This window comes from Myotis brandtii, unplaced genomic scaffold, assembly GCF_000412655.1.
Source record: "Myotis brandtii unplaced genomic scaffold, ASM41265v1 scaffold105, whole genome shotgun sequence".
NCBI lineage: Eukaryota > Metazoa > Chordata > Mammalia > Chiroptera > Vespertilionidae > Myotis > Myotis brandtii.
The window spans coordinates 1,383,613-1,405,888 of NW_005353538.1; the positions used below are offsets into that span (position 1 = coordinate 1,383,613).

A 22,276-nucleotide genomic window follows, 5' to 3' on the forward strand; every position below is an offset into this window, starting at 1 on the left:
GAGAAAGCAGCAGCCTAAGTCTGAATTAACGTTCCCATGTGGTTCTGCCAACCATTACACCTGTGTTCCCAATGACTAGTATAGATGTACAGTCCACAGCTTGTATGGCTACATAGTAGCAGTTTTCAAATTGTACCCTGAGGAGCCCCAGGGGTTCCCCAGAGCTAAGGCATCTCTAGCCCCTTACCATCTGAGATGAGGCCACCATGCTCTCTCTCACCTCGGTTACAGAACTGCCTCTTAGCCACTCTCTTGCTTGGGTTCAGACGTCTCCAACCCTTTCCCTCTCTCCAGTCAGAATAATTTTTTTTTTCCTAAAAAGCAACTAATTTCTTATAACAGTAAGGCCTTTGAAATATGCCTCCTTCCTATTTCTTACCCCAAAGAAGGACCTATTCTTTTTTACATGTTTTTATTTATTTCAGAGAGAGGAAGGGAGAGGGAGAGAATGAGAGAAACATCAATGATGAGAATCATCAATTGGCTGCCTCCTGCACACACCTCACTGAGGATGGAGCCGGAAACCCCAGCATGTGCCCTGACTGGGAATTGAATGGTGACCTCCTGGTTCATAGGTTGGGGCTCAACTACTGAGCAACACTGGCTGGGCTAGAAGGTTCTATTCTTGGCTCTAAAAATGTTTTTAATGATTTTAAGGTCAAAACAAATCACCTAAATGACTGAATGAAGCAAAACTAAATGAAGCAAAACTTTTTTTTAAAAAAGGAAAAACTCCCAACCAACCAAAAACCATTCTGGAAGTAAAAGCCACCTAAGAACAAACTCTCAGCACCCAAATGGAGACATGGGCCTACCTGTCGGTAGCGTAACAAATGGCTGGTGGTCCGAGAGTTCAACAAGGCCGTCAGCACCTGCTTCAGGGAGCTCTGCAGCGCCTTTTCGAGGGCCAGCCGCCACTCCGCAGGGTGCCGCACGGTACAGTTCACACACGTGTAGGCCACGCTTTCTGGCAGACTAGACAGAATCTCATACATCTCATCTGGGAAAGCAAACACCTACCATCATAAGGTGCTTTGAAGAGCGGGAGAGGGAAAGAGGAGGCTCTGCCACTGCACTGCAGAGAAAGCTGTCAGTTAGAAACAGCGCTAAGACTAATGTCCCCTGGGAACTCGCACCTATTGCTCTTCAAAGAGACGTTATCAACACTAATCCAGACTGTTATCGCGGGATCCATAGGTCATGGTGCCCGCAAAGGACAGCAAGTAGCTTTTTCAGAGGGACATGTTCAAGATAAATGGGCACAAACTCCACACACTGTTGTTGAGTCTAAAGACCAAGAAATTAATTACAAAAATTCAAACAACACTGCCATAACTTTTACATTGGTAGGACTTTGGGGGCTGTCAGTGTAGCTACGAGAAGAAGGAAACGGTAATAAAAAGACTCCAACCTTCTGTACCTGAAAGGTTCTCACATTTGGAATGGACCCAGCGATCACATTTCCCACACTGCATCATCTTGCTCTCATAGTCGTCATCGTCATAACACTTATCGCAGAGCGGGCAGAAGTTTCCTGAAAGGAAAGCAACGTGTTCCGCTAAGTGCTTTGGTTCACACACCACTGAATCCCCAGGCCTGGACTTCTCTGTGAACCTGATCTAGCAGGCAGGAACCGCCCGGCCGGCATGGCTCCGTGGTTGAGTGTCAACCTAGGAACCAGGAGGTCAGTTTGATTCTGGTCAGGGCACATGCCCAGATTGCCGGCGCAATCCCCAGTAGGGGGCGTGCAGGAGGCAGACAATCAATGATTCTCTCATCATTGATGTTTCTCTCTCTCTCTCTCTCCCCCACTCCCTTCCTCCCTGAAATCAATAAAAATAAATAAATAAAATGCAGGAACTACTTAACACATGTCAGCATGGACCTGCTAGGGAACGTGCACACACCTGGAAAGCAGCAAGGTTATCCTGAGCTCTTAGAACAGGCCACCAGTTCTCCAGGCTCATTATTACAGGTCATGAGATAGATTTTACAGGTAACATAATAGAAAAAGAATGGAAGAGAGAACTTTCTCTTAAACATTCCAAAGAAATGCTTAAATTTTAAAAAGAGATGAGGGTATGGGAGTAATTTACACTTTTCTTTATTCCCAGGGCTTTTATAGAACGCTTCTAAATTTCAGCACAATAAAGTACCTTCACTAATTTGCTTTATCCATGTATCTCCTATTATTTTTTACTTAATAGACTATAGAGAATAAGACTGTCCTTCTCAAACTCTTCCAAAATATTGAAGAGGCAATACTTCCTAACACATTCTATAAAGCCAATGTAATCCTCATACCAAAACCTGGCAAATATAACACACACAAAAAAGAAAACTACAGACCAATATCTCTGATGAATACAGATGCAAAAACCCTAAACAAAATACTAGCAAATAAAATACAACAGTACATTCAAAAAATAACCCATTATGATCAAGTGGGGTTCATTCTAGGGGCACAAGGATGGTTCAACGTATGCAAATCAATGGAATACACCACATTAACAAAAGAAAGGATAAAAATCATTTGTATGATCTTATCAACACTTGCAGAAAAAGCATTTGATAAGATACAATATCCATTTATGATTAAAACACTCAATAAAATAGGGATAGAAAGAAAGTACCTCAACATAATAAAGGGCATCTATGATAAACCCTCAGCTAATATCATGCTCAATGGTGAAAACTGAAAGCTTTTCCCCTAAGATCAGGAACAAGACAAGGATGTCCACTCTCACCACTCTTATTCCACATAGTGCTGGCAGTTCTAGCCAGAGCAATGAGGCAAGAGAAAGAAATAAAAGGCATCTACATAATAGGGCAGGAAGAAGTCAAACTGTCACTTTTTGTGGATGACATGATTCTGTATATAGAATATCATAAAGATTCCACCAAAAAAACACTAGAAACAATAAATAAATACAATCAAGCTGCAGCATACAAAATCAATGTGCAAAAATCCATTGCCTTCCTGTACACTAACAACAAAACTTCAGAAAAAGAAATAAAAAACAAAAACAAAAAACCAAAAAACAATTCCTTTTGCAATTGTAACCAAAGGAATAAAATACCTAGGGATAAACTTAACAAAAAATGTGAAAGACCTATATACTGAAAATTACAAAGCATTATTGAAAAAGATAAACAAAATGGAAAAATATCCCGTGCTCATGGATTGGGAGAATCAATATAGTTAAAATGGCCGTATTACCCAAAGCAATTTACAGATTTAATGCAATCCCTATCAAAATACCAATGTCATTTTTTAAAGAAATAGAACGAGAAATCATTAGATTCGTATGGAACCACAAAAGACCTCAAATAGCCAAAGCGATCCTGAGAAAAAATAATGAAGCTGGAGGTATCACACGAACTGACTTCAAATTTTACTACAGAGCTACGATGATCAAAACAGCATGGCATTGGCAGAGAAAGACACACAGATCAATGGAACAGAATAGAGAACCCAGCTATAAAACCACATGTATATGGACAGATGATTTTCAACAAAGGAGCCAGAAACACACAATGGAGTAAAGATAGTCTCTTCAATAAATGGTGCTGGGAAAACTGGAAAGCCACATGCAAACAAATGAAACTGGATTAATTTGCCCCATGTACAAAAATTAATTCAAAATGGATCAAAGACCTAAATATCAGACCCAAAACAATAAGTTACATCGAAGAAAATATAGGTACCAAACTTAAGGATCTTGGTCATAGAGAGTATTTTATGAACTTGATCCCAAAGGCAAGGGAAGTAATGACAAAAATAAATTAATGGGATTACATCAAACTAAAAAGCTTCTGCACAGCCAAAGAAACTGACAACAAAACAAAGAGGCAGCCAACCAGATGGGAGATATTTGCAAACAGCAGTTCCTACAAAGGTTTAATCTCCAAAATATATAAAGAACTTATAAAACTCAACACCAAACAACCCAATCAAAAAGTGGGCAGAGGACCTGAACATACACCCCTCCCAAGAAGACATACAAACAGCCAATAGATATGAAAAGATGTTCAACTTCACTAGCAATTAGGGAAATGCAAATCAAAACTACCATGAGATACCACCTCACACCTGTTAGAGTGGTCATTATCAACAAGACAAGCAACAAGGGCTGGAGAGGTTGTGGGAAAAAGGGAACCCTCGTTCACTGGTGGTGGGAATGTGGACTGGTGCAGCCACTATGCAAAGTAGTCTGGCGATTCCTCAAAAAATTAAGAACAGAGCTACCATATGACCCAGCCATCCCCCTCCTGGGTATATACCTGAACAACTCGAAATCATGTAATCACAAAGATACATGCGCCCCTATGTTCATTGCAGCATTATTCACAGTGGCCAAGACATAGAAACACCAAAGTGCCCTGCGATAGAGGACTGGATAAACAAGATGTGGTCCATATACACAGTGGAATACTACTCATCCATCAGAAAGGATGAAATAGCGCCATTTGCAACAGCATGGATGGACCGTGAGAACATTATGCTAAGTGAAATGTCAGAAAAAGCTAAGAACCATCTGATTTCACTCCTATGTGGGATATAAAACTGAAACTTGTGAACACAAACAGCAGTGTGTTGGTTGCCAGAGAGAAGGGGACAGGGGGAGAAGGGGGCCTAATATATGGTGACAGAGGATTTGACTGTGGGTGGTGGGTACACAGTGCTATATACGGATCTTGTAACATAGAAACCCACACCTGAAACCTTTATGTTCATGTTGACCAATGGCACCCCAATTTAATTAAACATAAAAGAAAATAAAGTAAAATGGTTGCCTCAGTACCATATAAAATCATTTCTGAAACAATCAAATATCTATGCACCTCACTTTGGGAAATAATGGCTCAGAGAATTTCTTTGTGTTTAGTTAACTTTTATAAAAAAAACTACAACTACTTAATTCTTCCTATAACCTAATAAAACATGCCTCGTTGCTATAATTCTCTGTGTAAAAGAAAGACCAGAAACTTAGTAAATGTGCCTAAATGGAAACCTTGAAAAGACGTGTAAGACATATATCTTATTCCACTTGAGTGTTCAGTTCACCTCCAAAACATCAAGAACAACATCCAAAATCCGACAAAATCTTCTGGGAGGTACCTTTAGCAAAGAGTTTGGCACAGTCGTGGCACAGTGAGAAGTCGTGGGACCACTGTGCATCCCAGCCTTTGCCTGGGGTGGTAGATCCGCAGCTCTTGCAGCGCACACACTTGGTGCAGATCTGGAAAGGAAGGAAAGAAATGCAGTAGAATTTCTTGTCTTTAGTAGCTCCTCTGATTAAAAAAGATCACAAATATCTAGAGGTGACTTCTCTACTGGGGTGGCTTTTTCTAATAACGAGGCCAAAATAATGGTTACACTGACATCCAAGCAAGGACATGCCTATTGTAAGTCACCCACGCCCACAGCTGCATGGCGATCCTCTCTGAAACAGCACACTGCGCACACTCACCCAAACTTTCTTTTTCTTTGTAGGTTTGGTGGGGTAGTTAGGTCCTAGGCACTCAGGGTGATAGCTGTTTCGGCACTTGTTACATTCCAGCAGCTGCTGTAAGAAAAACATCAAGGCAAGAGGATGGGCGTCACCTCACCGTCACTAAACACCTGTCGCTGCCTACCTCATTTCACCTTTATCTCCAAGTAAGTATGGCACATCCATCTAGCAGGCAAGTTTCCTCATAAATTACTCCCCACTAAAGCCCATGAATTTATTTCCTGCCAAAGGCACTCAGTGGTGAATATCCTTATCAGGTAGACTTGCCTTATTTGGGGGATTTTATCCAATGTCATGTCTTATGCAATATCCCCAAAATTAAAACACAAAAATAGGCAACTGATTATACCCAATCAAATAGTCAAAACAGACTAAGCCAAGAGAAAAAAATAGATGCAAAATCCTAAAGGAAAAGGCAGGAATGGAGACAGAGAGCAATCCTCCAGGCAGTTCTATTGCTTAGCCGTGTACCTTTGTGGCTTGATGCTGCCTTCCACACACGTGACAGAACTTGCAGCGACGGCAACACCAGTTTTCCAGCTGGTCCTCCAGGGGGCGCTCGTTCTCCTCTAAACAAAACCTATGGAAGGGCTCACAGCAGACTTGGCAATACACAAACTGGGGAAAGATGGAGAGAAAAGTTATAGAATAGCATGCAGATATATCAGCCAAATCCTACACACATCCTTTGGGAGTTAGGAGTATAGTGCTCTCTATATTTTATTCAGCATATAGTCATTAAGCAATCAGTATATTTTTCAACAGCACAATACAGGGCATTGCAGGAGATTCAGGGAACTAATGTTGGAGTAATAAAATTATAAAGTAACAAAATAAATACAATTCAAGACTTCATATGATGTGCTAAGTGACATAAGATAGCTATAAACAAAGAGCTATAGGGATGGTGTTAAAGATTTTCTACAATATTCTAAACAGTTTTAGGTTCTGGCTTATCCTTTCCGTGTCTAATTCTAGAAATAAATTATTTTCATATCGATATTTTTAAAAATTCCAGAGTGACCCAGAATTTTCTTTTTTAAAAATATTTTTTATTGATTTTATTGATTTCAGAGAGAAAGGAAGAGGGCGAGAGAGAGAAACATCAATGATGAGAGAGAATCATGGATCGGCTGCCTCCTGCACGCCCCACACCAGGGATTGAGCCCACAACCTGGGCATATGCCCTGACCAGGAATTGAACCATGACGTCCTGGTTCATAGGTCGATGCTCAACCACTGAGTCTTGCCGGCTGGGCCAGAATTTTCTTTTGCCTATAATAATTATTGGGACAACTGGTAAAATCTAAATAAGGTCCATAGATTAGATAATAATAATGTACGTTATTTCCTATTTTTAAAAAATATTTTTATTGATTTCAAAGAGGAAGGGAGAAAGAGAGAGAGACAGAAACATCAATGATGAGAGAGAATCATTGATCGGCTGGGAATTGAGCCCCCAACCCGAGCATGTGCCCTGGCCAGGAATTGAACTGTGAGCTCTTGGTTCGTAAGACACCAGCCAGGCCTTATTTCCTGATTTTGGTAATTATAATATTTAGAGGTAAAACGGCACATGTCTGGAACTTGCTCTCAATTTTTTAGGAAAAATATGTCTACTTATATAAAAATGGATGTATATTTTATTTCTTATTTTTTAAAATATAAATACACAAAGAGAAAAGAAGAAAGTAAATGGAAACTATTAACATTTGGGGACTCCAGGTGAAGGGGAGATGAGGGTTCTTTGTACTACCCTTGTAACATTTCTGAAAATCTGAAATCATGTCAACATAAACATTTTTTACAACGTGCATGGTGGGAGACCCCGCCAGGCACTGGCTATATTGATGGAGGCAATGAGGCCGTGCACCATCCATCCTCCAGTTCCGGCTTTAGGAATTCTGTGGGATTGCTGCGCGCAGCCGTGCAATTTAAATTAGAGCAACTACACTCTGAAAAAAACATGTTTTATCACAGAAGTTTAAGTCCCAGTGCTTAAGCAATTCCTGTGGGTAGCGTATGTGTGAATACAAAGCATTTGATTAGGTGAAAAAAGAGGTACAGTGCCCCCGGGCACTTGCAGACTGAATGTTCTTAGTTTCAATGACATCTAAAGCAGCCCTAGCCCTAACCGGTTTGGCTCAGTGGATAGAGCCTCAACCTGCAGACTGAAGGGTCCCAGGTTCGATTCCGGTCAAGGGCATGTACCTTGGTTGTGGGCATATCCCCTTTAGGGGGTCAGGAGGCAGCTGATCGATGTTTCTCTCTCATCGATGTTTCTGACTCTCTGTCCCTCTCCCTTCCTCTCTGTAAAAAAATCAATAAAATATATATTTAAAAATAAAAAATGAAAAAAATAAAGCAGCCCTAGCATAAACAATACTGAAGGAAACCCTTCTATTTATTATGTATATACATATAGAAAGGTTTGTTTTACATATGTGCTAGTGGCCCGGTGCACAAAATTTGTGCACAGAGGGTGGGGGGTTACCTTAACCCAGCCTGCACCCTCTCCAATTGGAGACCCCTTGGGGGATGTCCGACTGCCAGTTTAGGCCAGATCCTGCAGTCGGACATCCCTCTTGCAATCCGGGACCACTGGCTCCTAACCACTCGCCTGCCTGCCTGATCACCCCTAAGCACTCTGCCTGCCTGCCTGATCACCCCTAACCACTCTGCCTGCCAGACTGATGGCCCCTAACCGCCTCCACCTGCTGGCCTGATCACCCCTAACCGCCTCTGCCTCAGCCCCGCCCCCATGGCTTTGTCTGGAAGGATGTCCGAAAGGTCTCCGGAAGGTCTCCTGGTCTAATTAGCATATTACTCTTTTATTAGTATAGATAGTATAGATCATACATACACATACATACACACACATATATATATATGTGTGTGCATACATTTACATATTTGCCAATTTATCCAGTTACATTCATGAGATAAATGCCTAGAGCACAATTGCTGGGTTAGAGGGTATACCCATTTAAAATTAAGTACATACATACTTCCAAACAGCCCTCAAAAGAAAGGCTGTAACTAATTTAGCTTTCCACCAAAGAGAGTGCCCATTTCCACAGGATCCTTTTTATATCATGCAGTTCCCCCTTTATATCATGCTTTCATTCCCATCAGAAGGCTCAACGCCTCCGCCCACAGTTTTTATTTCTCATTTCATGCATTATATACTCCTGTCCTTAAGCCTATTTCTTAGCGGGTGTTATTCCTTTTTGTTACTAATTGTTAAAGAGCTCTTTAGAGACAAGGGGGTTTGGATATTCAATATAAAATCACCATCTAAAGCATCTCTTTTCTAGAGGAACACTGTATTATTTTTCTCTATGTTTAAGCATCTAGTCAAGAGTAAACTTTTCTCACTCAATATCTTTGTTACTCTACTATGAAGCAGATTCCTTCCTAAAATCTCTAAAACACTTCAAAAATACTAGCATTTCATTAACTGGTTTATTTTTTAATCTTCACCCGAGAATTTTTTATTGATTTTTAGAGAGTGGGAGAGGGAAAGACAGAGAGAAACATCGATGTGATAGAAAACACATCGATTTGTTGCCTCCTGCACAGGCCCCAGCCAGGGCCCTGGGCCAGGGAGGAGCCTACAACCGAGGTACAAGCCCTTGACCAGAATTGAACCCGGGATAAGGTCTGCAGGCCGACGCTCTATTACTGAGCCAAACCAGCCAGGGCTCATTAACTGGGTTAAACAGGGGGTAGTACCTGCTGCCTATCAATAAAACAGAATCCTATATAATAAAAGGCCAGCGACCATAATGGCGTAACAACCAGAACGACTGACTGACCAGTCACCATGAAGTAAACTGACCACCTCTTGGTCCCTCCCCCAGCCCGCAGGCTCCGACCGCTGGATGGCAATGGGGAAACCATGGGGTACCGGGGTGGGTGGTGGCGGGGCAGGACGAGGGACTGGCGAGCAGGCGGAGGGCAGACCTCGTGGTCCCGACCCCTGGCCTGCAGGCTCCAATCAGGGCGAATGGGGAACTACAGGGAACTGGGGTGGGCGGCGGTGGGGCAGGACTGGGGACTGGCAAGTGGGCAGAAGATGGCCCTGATCGCAGGTTAGGCCTAGGGACCCTACCCAAGCACAATTTCGTGCTCTGGGCCTCTAGTGTAATGATATTTTCATCAAAGAAAACTAATCTACATTACACGCCAGGCACAAGAAGCAGCCTCACCTCCACGTGCCCGCTGCTGGCACAGAGGAAGCACACCACCCTGGGTGTGATGGGGAGCGAGGTCAGGATGCCCAGGCCGCCCATCTCCCACACGTTCTCGGCCTCACAATCCTCCTGCGGAGAGAGAACAACCATTTATCAAAGTTTTACAATGACACAGCTTTGGATCGAAAATAAGGTTAAAAACGGTAAAATGCAAATGCTACAAGAACGTCAGGCATACTTCCTTTAATGAGTTCAAAAACAACTGCTGCTTTAAAAAATGCTACTATCAGATACAAACTGTTAAAACAGTCACCTCTTTATGGGTTTAACTCACGCTAACTATAATGCAAAATAACACTGGGCCTGAATTCCCGTTAGCTTTACTGATCCAAGCTATCATCATCCTTTGATAATTCCCACGGGAAAGAACAATTTCCTCAGACACTGTTCTCGTGTAAATGTACTTTCTCACTCACCAACGGGGGCCAAAGCTCTCACAACACGTGACCTATCTGCTGATGGGGGTTCTTCCTCATTTCCCCGCTGTGTGCTGAATTTCCTTGCCTTCAGCCCCTCTGGTATCATCTTTATCGTGACTGAGTCAAGAACACTGGCTTCTGATCAAGGTCCCACAGCCATGTACGGTGGTTACAGATCGGAAGGGTATCTCGGCGGCCAGGGAGGTCCCAGCCCCACACTAGGTGCCCAGCCCAGGGTTCCAGGGCTGGGAAGAGGAGTCCCCGTAACTTCCGGCTGTAAAAACCAGCGAGGACTGTGGATGAGCGAGCCACAGGCCTCTGGAGACCCAGGTGTTCTTCTTAAAGGGCCTGCACACAGACTCATGTCCCTCTGAGCTCCACTGTGCGGAGTCCCCCACTGCAGGTGCAGGCGGTACCATATCTGACTCTCCATCAACTTGGCTAACAAGTCTGCCTGCCCCAGCGATTCCGAGACCCTTGCCCATCCAACCTGCAGGCACGCCAAGACGATTCCAGGGCTTTTCCATACCGGCGGCCTGCCCTTGCTCATGCTGCAGACTTTCCTAAAATCTCTCAAAGGGTCCACAAACCCCAAACAAGCAGCATCTGGCCTCAGCAGGCCCCGTACTTGCTGCTAAGCAGCCCCAACCTCAGCAATAGCAGCAGCTGAACTCAGTTTACAGCTCAGCCTTCTCCCAGGCATCTCCACGCCAGGCACAAGTAGCAGCCACCAGCAGATCATCTTGTTGCTCATGCCGGATGGCTCCAGGCAGGGTAGAGGCAGCAGCTGGCCTTGGTCAGCACCTCCCAGGAGACCCCAACACCAGCACGTCCAGTGGACAACCTCAGACCACATGGAAGCACCACCCAACCACCAGCACATCCAGGGGTGGGCTGGGCAGGCACCAGAGCCCCGCGGAAGGGAGTCCTGTTCCATGGGGTCGGCGACTGCACAGCACCTCCTCCGCTGTGGTCTCCGCAGCCTACCAGTCAATCAGCCTGGGGCACCTACCTCCCACTGATGTACCAATAGCAATCAAGGCTCCACCACAACCGGGGCACACACAGCCCACACAGGGGCACAGCAGAGTGCCTCGCTCTGGTGCCCAGGGAGGCTGCACCACTGAGACACCTACCACATTAGGCCGTTCGACCAAGACCAGGAGACACAGCAGCTCTACCTCATCAACACACACGGGGAGGCTGCCAAATTGAGGAAACAAAGAAGCATGTCCCAAGTGAAAGAACGGAAAACTCCAGGAAAATAATTTAACAAAATGGAGACAAGGAATCTACCAGATGCAGAGTTCAAAACACTTTTATAAGGATGCTCAATGAACTTAGGGGAAGAGCAGAGGAACTCGGTGAGAAACAAAGAGATAGTAAACATGAATGAGATAGAAAACATAAAAAAAATACCACAGTCAGAAATGTAGGATACACCAACTGAAATGAAGAATACATTATAGGAAATCAATAGATGAAGCAAAGCATCAAAACAGAGATTTGGAATATAAGGAAGCAGAAAACACCCAACCAGAACAGCAAAAAGAAAAAAAAAATCCCCCCAAATGAGGATAGTGTAAGGAGCCTCTAGGACAGCGGTTCTCAACCTGTGGGTCGCGACCCCTTTGGGGGTCGAATGACCCTTTCACAGGGGTCGCCTCAGACCATCAGAAAACACATATATATAATTACATATTGTTTTTGTGATTAATCACTATGCTTTAATTATGTTCAATTTGTAACAATAAAAATACATCCTGCATATCAGATATTTACATTATGATTCATAAGAGTAGCAAAATTACAGTTATGAAGTAGCAACGAAAATAATTTTATGGTTGGGGGTCACCACAACATGAGGAACTGTATTAAAGGGTTGCGGCATTAGGAAGGTTGAGAACCACTGCTCTAGGACAACTTCAAGTGAATCAACATTCGCATCACAGAGGTGCCAGAAGGAGAAGAGAGAGAATAAGGAATTGAAAAGCTATTTGGAAAAAATGACAGAAATTGGGGGCCATCTGTAACACTGTAACAATAAAAAAAAAAAATTGACAGAAAACTTTCCTAACCTAGTGAAGGAAACAGACATACAAGTCCCAGAAGCACAGAGAGTCTCAAATTAGTTTAACCCAAGGAGGACCACACCAAGACACATCATAATTAAAATGACAAAGGTTAAAGACAAAGACAGAATCTTAAAAGCAGCATGAGAAAAGCAGTTAGTTACCTACAAGAGAGCGCCCATATGACTGTCAGCTGATTTCTCAACAGAAACCTTGCAGGTCAGAAGGGAATGATAATAAACATTCAAAGTGATAAAAAGCAAGAACTCCACAACCAAGATTACTCTATACAGCAAAGCAGAATCGAAGGATAGACAAAGAGCTTTCCAGAAAAGAAAAAGCTAAAGGAATTCATCACCACCAATGAGTATTACAGGAAATGTTAAAGGTCTTCTTTAATAAAAAGAAAAAGATCAAAGTTTGAATAATAAAATGGCAAGAACTATGTATCTATCAACAATTACTTTAAATACAAAGGGCTTAAATGCTCTAATCAAAAGACACAGGGAAGCTGAATGGATAATAAAACAAGACCCTTACATATGCTGTCAACACGAGACTCATGTCAAATGGAAAGACACAGAGAAAATAATGAAAAAAGATATTTCATGAAAATGAAGCAAATAAAAAAAGCTGTGGTAGCAATACTTATACCAGACAAAAGAGACTTTATTTTATTTTTTTTTTAATTTTTTAAAAATATATTTTATTGATTTTTTACAGAGAGGAAGTGAGAGAGATAGAGAGTTAGAAACATCGATCAGCTGCCTCCTGCACATCTCCCACTGGGGATGTGCCCGCAACCCAGGTACATGCCCTTGACCGGAATCGAACCTGGAACCCTTCAGTCCGCAGGCCGACGCTCTATCCACTGAGCCAAACCGGTTTTGGCAAGAGACTTTAAAACAAAGATTTTAACAAGAGACAAAGAATTCAGCAATTCCTATTCTGGGTATTTTTCTGAAGAAACCCAAAACACTCCATCGAAAAGACATCCATCCATATGTTCACTGTGGCATTATTTACAATAGCCAAAGTATGGAAGCAACTTAAGTGCCCATCAACAGACAAATGGATGAAGAAGTGGTGAATTTACACAATGAAACATGACTCAGCCATAAAACAGAATGAAATCTTGCCAATTACAACAACATGGACGGACCTAGAGGGTACTGTGCTGAGTGAAATAAGTCAGACAGAGCCAAATACCAGACGCTTTCACTTGTACGTGGAGTCTAAAGACCGAAATAAACAAACAAAACAGAAACACACTCATAGATGCAGAGAATATTTTGATGGTTGCCAGAGGAGAAGGGGACTGGGGGGATTAGTAAAAAAAGTGAAGGGATTAAGAAGCACAAATTGGTAGTTACAGAACTGACACAGGAATAATACTGTAATAACTATATGGTGCCAGATGGATACTAGATTAATCAGGGTGATCACTTCCTAAGTTACAGAAATGTCTAATCACATGGTCATACACCTGAAGCTAACATAATATTCAAAGTCAACTGTAAATGAAACATAAAAAAACTATTTTAAAAATATAAAGTCCACGACTCGATATAGTATGTGGTCACTAAACACTTTTACCTTGAAGTCCACTCTGATCCTGTGGACTCCATCTGCTGGGACCTTCTGCTTAGAGCTGCTGCCGTTGGAGAGAGCGCTGAGGATGTTCAAAGTGCCTGCGCTCTCCTGCTTGCTGACGGGAGGTGGTTTTTCCTACAGGGATAGAAAACAAATAAAAAACAAAACCACACTCTACTTGCCTTCACTTTTTAAAAAATATTTTTTAAAACTGATTTTTAGAGAGAAAGGATGGGAGAGAAACATCAATATGAGAGTGAAACATCGATTGGCTGCCTCCTGCACGCCCCACACCAGGGATGGAGCCTGCAACCTTCTGTGCACAGGCCCACGCTTAATCAAGTAAGCCACGGCGGACAGGGCTTGCCTTCACTTTGCAATAGAAAATAATGCAAATGACAAATCTAATCAATAGAAGGGAAAATGTTTCCAACACAAGTATCCTATAGAAATAGTAAAGTACTTTTCAAAAATTTTTTTTCATTAAGGCATTTTATTTGCATGTATGTAATTACATTCCCAGAAAAAGAACCCCAGTATTTTCTCTCCTGTGTGTTTTCATCTTGCTTCTCTGTGGTCCATGATGCCAGCCTAAGTGGTCAGTACAATGAAACCAAACTTATGGGACAGGAGCAGGTTATTCTGCAATTTTTCTGGATCTCCCAGTTACACATCAAATTTGGGCTGATCACTCCACATTTGTTCAACCTGCCCATGAGGTTCACAGCAATTTTCCCAGCTCTGTGATCATCGATGATTTCAAATTTGCCAATGGAATCATGCTTCATCATCACAGGCAGAAACCGGACGATGACTCTGGAGTGTGGCCTAATAAAAACCTAGCATTTGGCCCTGGCGGGTTTGGCTCGGTGGATAGAGCGTCGGCCTGCGGGGAGGGTCCCAGGTTCGATTCTGGACAGGGGCACATGCCTGGGTTGCGGGCTCGGTCCCCAGTGGGGGGCATGCAGGATGATTCTCTCTCATCATTGATGTTTCTATCTCTCTCTCCCTCTCCCTTCCTCTCTGAAATCAATAAAAAATATTTTAAAAAAATAAAAACAAAAAACCTAGCGTTTGCCTCCCTTCTTGGCATCATGGATGCTCATCAGACAGAACAAACATGTGTACCATTGTGATGGCATGGAAAGAACCAGAAGATTCTTAAAGATCTCTATCCACATCATAAAAACAGTGCACACAGGGAAGGATGGTGATTACAGACAAATATTGCTAAAGGATGTTGAGGGCAAAACACTATTCTACTAAGCAGCCTATAGCACACACTTGTAGGGTCACAAGGAAATAAAACAAGGGGAAAGAGACAAAAAAAAAGGTACGAGCTAAAGCCTAAATTCCACTGCCACCTGCGAAGAAGCAAAAACGTGGTTTCATCCACTCAATTACGTCAAGAATAAGGCTCTTTTCCTAAAGAACAGAACATACCCCTGAGAAATGGCAAAGAAACACAGCTCTCACCTTTTCTTTTGGTTTTTGTTTTACAGGAATACTTGGGCGAGGAGCCACTTTTTTCTGCTTGCTTTGCTCTGGACCTAAAAAATTCAAAGTAAATCGCAGTCAGAGGCTACTGCACTCACAGTTAATGTTAAAGAGCAATGACTACTTTAGGACTGATTGGCCTGGAAGAAGAGGCTATTGGAAAAAAGAAAATAACTTAAACTCTAGGCATTGAAGAGGAAATTAAGACAGTATCTCCAACTTAATTGTTTTTTGGCTTCTATTTCTATATTACTATGCAATGGTTAAAAGCTAATTTTCTTACACTGAAGATTTAAACATTTCTATTTCAGGTTTTGCAGGTTTCCAAATGCTGTTTAAGACATCGGTGCTTTTTGCTAGTCCTTCTGGCTCGGCGGCTCCCTGCCGGCCTCACTCACCTGAGTCCGGCGGTGGGGGCTGCTTCTTCTTGGGCTCGCTAGGAGCTGCCTTGGGGACGTCTTTCCTGGGTGGCGCTGTGCTGGGTGGCGGTGGGGGGGGCGCTGGCGCTGGCTGGGAGGCCTGCTTGCTGGACTTCCTGGAGGCTGGAGTGGTAGCTTGTTTGGGTTCAGGCCCCGGAGCAGAGGCGGACCCGTCCTCGCTCTTCTCGTCTAGGTGCTTCCGCGGGGGAGGCTCACTGTTGCTTTTCTTGGGGACAGGGTCCTCGCGTGCTGATGGGGTGGGCTTCTGATTGGCGTCCACTACGCTCTTCACAACACTGTTCTCTTTACTACTCTCTTTCTTTTCACTGGTCTTGGACTTTTTCTCTTTCTTTTTCACAGCTAGGGGGAAAACATGATTATCTATAAGCAAGAAAAATTTTACTTAAAATAGAAGTATAGAAATGTAACAATCTTATTCTCAATTTCCCGCAGCTAATGTTGACACTGAAGAGGCTCAAGCAAGTTAAGCAGGTCAGGTAAAAGAGCTATACTTTCATTGCTCTAGGAAATGGAAGAAACTGTAATCTTTATATGAATTTTAAAATGCATTTTTTTTAACGGAAAATTTCAAACAAACTCCAAGGTAAAGGGACAGTAAAACGAACTCCCAAGTACTCATCACCCGGCTTCAACAACCTCGACTCCCTGGGAAAGAGTAGTACTTAACCCGACTGGTGTGGCTCAGTGGTTGAGCACCAACCTATGAACCAGAAGATCTTGGTTCAATCCCCAGTGTGGGGTGTGCAGGAGGCAGCTGATCAATAATTCTCTCTCATCACTGATATTTCTGTCTCTCTCTCCCTCTCCTTTCCTCTCTGAAATCAATTTTATACATACATATATATATATATATATTTTTAAATAGTAGTACTTAAAAAGAAACCAAACCAGTCTTCCCTTTACACTAGATGTGCACAACTATATGGCATTAAAGCAAGAAGCATGCTGGGGAAGAGCTCTTGACATCACCTTTTGCTTGCTTCTGAAGATAGGCTTTGGAAGGCATCCACTGTAGATTCTGACACTTTCTCATCCTAGGAGAACAAGGGGATCATAAAGTGAGTGGCGCTTAGAAGAGAAGCAACTCGGACAAGTGTTAATTTGTCTGCAAGAACCAGGGAATCTTTATCCGGCCAATCTGAGAGCTGAAAAAAGGATGGCTCATTACACAGATGAAACCGGAGCCTTCGACGCCTTCAATCAGTGACTGTACCTATCTTTATGTCCTAAAAGGAGCAAATACCAAATTATTTTTTAAATGAGACTCAAATTTCTTAAAAGCTAGTACAAAACAATCGGTTGATATTTCTTATACTCAAATCAGTTCTGTTCCCTTATGACAGCGGTTCTCAACCTGTGGGTCGTGACCCCTTTGGCGGTCGAATGACCCTTTCACAGGGGTCGCCTAAGACCATCCTGCATATCAGATATTTACATTACGATTCATAACAGTAGCAACATTACAGTTATGAAGTAGCAACGAAAATAATTTTATGGTTGGGTCACAACATGAGGAACTGTATTTAAAGGGCCAGAAGGTTGAGAACCACTGCCTTATGAGATTAATATTCATTTAGAATAACCTGATTACAAAATGGACTAAAGTTATCCAGCAAGTCCTCTCTGCCACCACAATGCTATAGGTCTATATCAGGGCTCTGATATATACACACACACACACACACACACACACACTCACACACGATACTTACTTTCTGAATTATTGGAGAGGAAGATCGTGGCTCCTAAACACTTCAGTGTGTGTTTCCCCTGATGGACATAAGAGAATATATATATACACACACACATATATATATATGCATAAACACACACACACACACACACACACACATTCTACCCCTCAATTTAATGAAATTCAAACTTAATCTGAAGTATAAAATGTAACTGAGTCCATTTCACCCTCAAAATTTGGTATAATTTTACCTTTTTGCTGATCTGTGAATTCTCGCTCCTTTACATGAATGAGACAGACAAGATTCTTGCTTACAGCCAGACTGACTAAACCAAAGCACAGAACTACCTGCTGTCTCCTGGAAGCTGCCTCCCTGGAAGTGAGGAACGCAGCACTGCTCCCATCGGTTTTACAGAAGTCACTTCCACGTTATTCATTCAGAAAATGTCTACTGATAAAATCTACTCCTGATTCCAGGTACTTTGAGATGCTCAATTCCCAAAAAGTCTGTCTGTGCAACTCTTCTGATCCACTTTAGACCAACTGCCCAGAGGGTGAAAGTGCACCCACAGACTGACCGAGAAAGGGAGAAAAGATCATCACGTCCATATCACAAATCCCACAGGCGTGAAACTATCCGAGAGACAGCAAAGAGACATAGGCAGACAGCACCAACACTTCCCGAAAGCCATAAAGATAAAGGGAATTTTGGTTAACCTGATAAATATGCCTAAATTTGTCAGTTTTCAAGTAGAAAGCCCCTCGAGCTGCACTGAGATGGTAGCCCCGAAGCACACGTGGCTATGTAAATTAATTAAAATAAAATTTGATAAAAAATGTAGTTCCTCGGTCATTCACATTTCAGTCGCTCCACAGCCAATGGGGCTAATGGCCAGCACGGTGCACTGAGCAGCTCAGAGCACTCCCAGCGCTGCAGAGCATTCTACTAGTCAGCCTGCCCCAGAGAGCTTCTTATTTAAAGCACAGCTCGGCCTGGCCGGTGTGGCTCAGTGAATAGAGCGTCGGTCTGCGGGCTGAAGAGTCCCAGGTTCCATTCCGGTCAGAGCACATGCCCAGGTTGAGGGCTTGATCCCCAGTGTGTGGTGTGCAGTAGGCAGCCGATCAATGATTCTCTCTCATCGTTGATGTTTCTAGCTCTCTCCCTTTTCCTTCCTCTCTGAAATCAATAAAAATATATTTTTAAAAATAAAAATAAAGCACAACTCACACCTAGCCACACTGCCCAATCCAACTGTGCAGCTAACCTTGAAACCCAAGAACTGAGTACAACCACGTTCAGTTTTTGGATTCATCTTTGCAACGAATCGAGCACAAGCAAACCCCTTCACAGAGGGGAGGCCGACCCTCCGAGCTGAGCCCACTCACTTGCAGCATTGCTTCTTTATGTTGCGGCCACCGAACTTGGGCTTGTCCAAGCAGTTAGTACAGACACCACAGTCCTCGGGCACCTGGCAGCCGGGACACTGCCCACACCGCCTGGAGCGCCGTCCCTTCTTCACGGGGGGCTCCTGGGGCGCCTTGTTTCTGGTGACGGGTTTGATTGGTTTGATGGGCGGAGCCAGAGGTTCGGCATCTTCTGAGCCAGCGATTGAGGACTTGTCTGTTAAAGAAACGCATCGTTAGTTCTGAGGGAGGATCTGATTCCTTCTTGGGAGCAGAGGTGGAGATCTTCAAAATCAATTTGTATCATTAGATACATTCAAACTTTGTTTTCATTGGGACTTCAAAAGTGAAATGGAGTACATTAAAAAGCGTCATATGCAGAACTCAAAGCCTGTTTAAACAACTATTTAAATGTTATTAAATGCCTATAAACTTGTAGCTTAAAGAAAGCAGAAATCCAAATACTGAAAACAAAACATAGTCTAACCCGAAGTTCAAGAAAATGAACTGACTGCTTCAGAGGACTGCCTATACCTCTACATTTTAATGAGCAGTTACCCATCATCTAAGACAGGGGTCCTCAAACTTTTTAAACAGGGGGCCAGTTCACTGTCCCTCAGACCGTTGGAGGGCCGGACTATAGTTTAAAAAAAAACTATGAACAAATTCCTATGCACACTGCACATATCTTATTTTGAAGTAAAAAAACAAAACGGGAACAAATACAATATTTGTATTTGCATGTGGCCCACGGGCCGTAGTTTGAGGACCCCTGATCTAAGAGCTATAGGGCGACCATGAGAATGAGCCTCACTAACCCCCAAACACATGACTGACCCCGGGCCCCAGCTGCTGAGCCCTGAAATCCATGGCACCGAGTCCCTCACCACGGGAGGCCTCCCAGGCAGTGAGCATGGCAGGAATGCTAAGACAGACCTGTTCCTGAGACACATTCCTCTAGTGGTGAGCTTTTGCTCAAGGACTGTCTTGCCAGACCTTTTTACACTGCATGGCCGTCTAGGAAGGTTGTGCCCAAAGATTCCCTCCCTCCTTCATTGACTGACAGCTCTCCCAGCCTTCCCTGGCTCCCTCCCCATTGTGCCTCACAGACAGTTCCTCATAGAATCCTTGTTCATTGAACCCCCACCCCTTGCCATCTGTTTTTAGAGGATCCAGACGAATACATGATGCTATCGCCAGCCTACAAGGCACCCCAAGAATGATCAGCAGCAGATCACCTGGGTGCTAGGACTTCAAGGCTGACATCTGGACCTACCATCATTCCCCATGGAAGACAAGATCTTTTCTCGTTCTTCCCACGGTAAGGCACTCAGGGTGGGCATGTCATCAGGAAACACAGCGCGCTTCCGGCCAAGGGCAACAGCAGCTCTTCTGCAGACGTGTTTAATCCGGGGTCCTCGCACAGAGGTCTCTGATGAATCACTTTCTTGACCCTAAATAGGAGGTGAGCCAAAACAATCACACATGTTGACAATATAACTAAATGAAGCCAGGGTATTTTGGGCTAACTTATTATAATCTGGACTCACTCTAGTTATTTCCAGCTGATAAGCCATATCAATTTGCAGGAATCAACTACCTCTGCATCCTAACATTGGCAGGAAAAAGACAGAAATCAACTAAGTTCCTATTCCCAATTATACTACTTCTTGAATATTCCCCTCAAAATTCAAGTTGCCGGTATATTATCAAGAAGTTCAGCCTAACCACAATTTCCTGTATTTCCCTGATCAATAGGGAAGTAGGAGGAAATAACCTATGAATGAAGGATAAAAGACTCCAAACGGAAATGTCTCCCATCTTAAAGAGTCACTGCTCTTGTCACTCAGAGGCTAACCAAAAAACACCCACAATGGTGTCAAAGGAAGTCCCTGCTTGAACTCTCAACTGGCAGAATTCGTAGAATATGCCCCAGGTTGAATAACATTAAAAACCTAGGTCTGTGTTCACTGCAACCTAACTTGAGATGTTGGCATAAATATGCATCTACTACATGACAATTTTTTAAAAAGAACCTAAAGATCAGTATGCTTTCTCAGAAAAGACCAGTGCCTAGTTTACCGTGTAAAAAGAAAAAAAAACCCAAAAACCCCACAATGCTGTTCTTTGTAAAAATATGTTTGTCTTCATCTTAGTAAACTCAATTTGACAGCTTTTCTGTCCCACAGCCTAAGGCCAAAGGCTTCTCAGGTGTATTCTGCACACACCCTCTATTCATGTATTTATTTATTGCTCTAAGCACCGCACCCCTTAGAGCAGCGGTTCTCAACCTGTGGGTCCAGACCCCTTTGGGAGGGGTTGAACGACCCTTTCACAGGGGTCGCCTAAGACCATCGGAAAACACATATATAATTTCATATTGTTTTTGTGATTAATCACTATGCTTTAATTATGTTCATCTTGTAACAATGAAATTGGGGGTCACCACAACATGAGGAACTGGATTAAAGGGTCGCGGCATTAGGAAGGTTGAGAACCGCTGCCTTAGAGGATGAGACTCCTCCCCATCCCGTTTTCTACAGTAAACAACAGTGAAACAACTTGACTACAGAAATGCACCTTCGAAACTGCCACAGGTTCTAATCCACCAAATCCATTAAGTACAAACTCGCATTCTCTGTCCCGTGGCCCCAACCTACCTGCGGGCCTCAGCTCACCGCTCTCCTGCCTGTACAGCCTCGCTACCCACCGCCCCTCAAGTGTGTCCCTACCTCCCCTGCTCCTCTCCTTGCAACGCTCTCCCCATCGCTGTCTACCTATCAGAACCCCACCTGTCCTTACGGGGTCACTGCAGATGTCACCCCTTCCCCTGCCTTTCCCTGGCTCCCGCGACTGGACAGACCGGGACCCTCAGCCTGAAGCTCGCTCCTAGCAGGGCTGGACATGACGGAGGTCACCAGGCAACACGGAAAAGAGTACCTGTGCTCTGGGCTGGTCGGTTTGTTTCAGACTCTTGCTCTTCTCGATCTTGCAGAGCTGGGCCTTGGCCTTTTTGAGGAGGCTGGCGACCCTCTTGTCGGTCATGGGGAGCTTGTCCGCCTGCGCCAGCATGGAGCCGATGGAGGACGCGGCATGCTTCACTCCAGGCTCCCTCGCCCTTTCTTGATCAGTATTTTGGTTTTGACAGCGGTTGTGTCCCCAAGGGTCACGGCAGCCACCTCGGGCCCAGAATCGAGGGACGAAGACTTCTTCCGCCCCGTGACCTTCTTGGCAGACGACGGCGCGGCCCCCTCCTCCGCGCCCACCTTCTCTTTGGAAACCCTGCCCGCGGGATACAAGGCGGAGCTGCCCGGGGGCTCGGACCCCTTCTTCCGCTTCTCTTTGCGGGACTCCCGCTTGTTCTCCTTCTCCCGCTCGCGGTCCCG

At 43.7% G+C, this 22,276-nt stretch overlaps 1 protein-coding gene across 1 annotated transcript in view; it reads right to left on the reverse strand.

Moving 5' to 3' along the window:
* KMT2A (lysine (K)-specific methyltransferase 2A) overlaps window positions 1-22,276 on the reverse strand; it is a 117,991-nt gene that overhangs the window by 37,531 nt on the left and 58,184 nt on the right. The window contains 14 exon segments of the mRNA XM_014539975.1: window positions 816-1,000; window positions 1,421-1,534; window positions 5,123-5,243; window positions 5,475-5,570; window positions 5,988-6,134; window positions 9,728-9,841; window positions 13,860-13,991; window positions 15,333-15,406; window positions 15,752-16,132; window positions 16,763-16,827; window positions 18,873-19,107; window positions 20,167-20,344; window positions 21,831-21,995; window positions 21,998-22,275. Coding sequence (XP_014395461.1) covers window positions 816-1,000; window positions 1,421-1,534; window positions 5,123-5,243; window positions 5,475-5,570; window positions 5,988-6,134; window positions 9,728-9,841; window positions 13,860-13,991; window positions 15,333-15,406; window positions 15,752-16,132; window positions 16,763-16,827; window positions 18,873-19,107; window positions 20,167-20,344; window positions 21,831-21,995; window positions 21,998-22,275 — 2,285 coding nt within the window.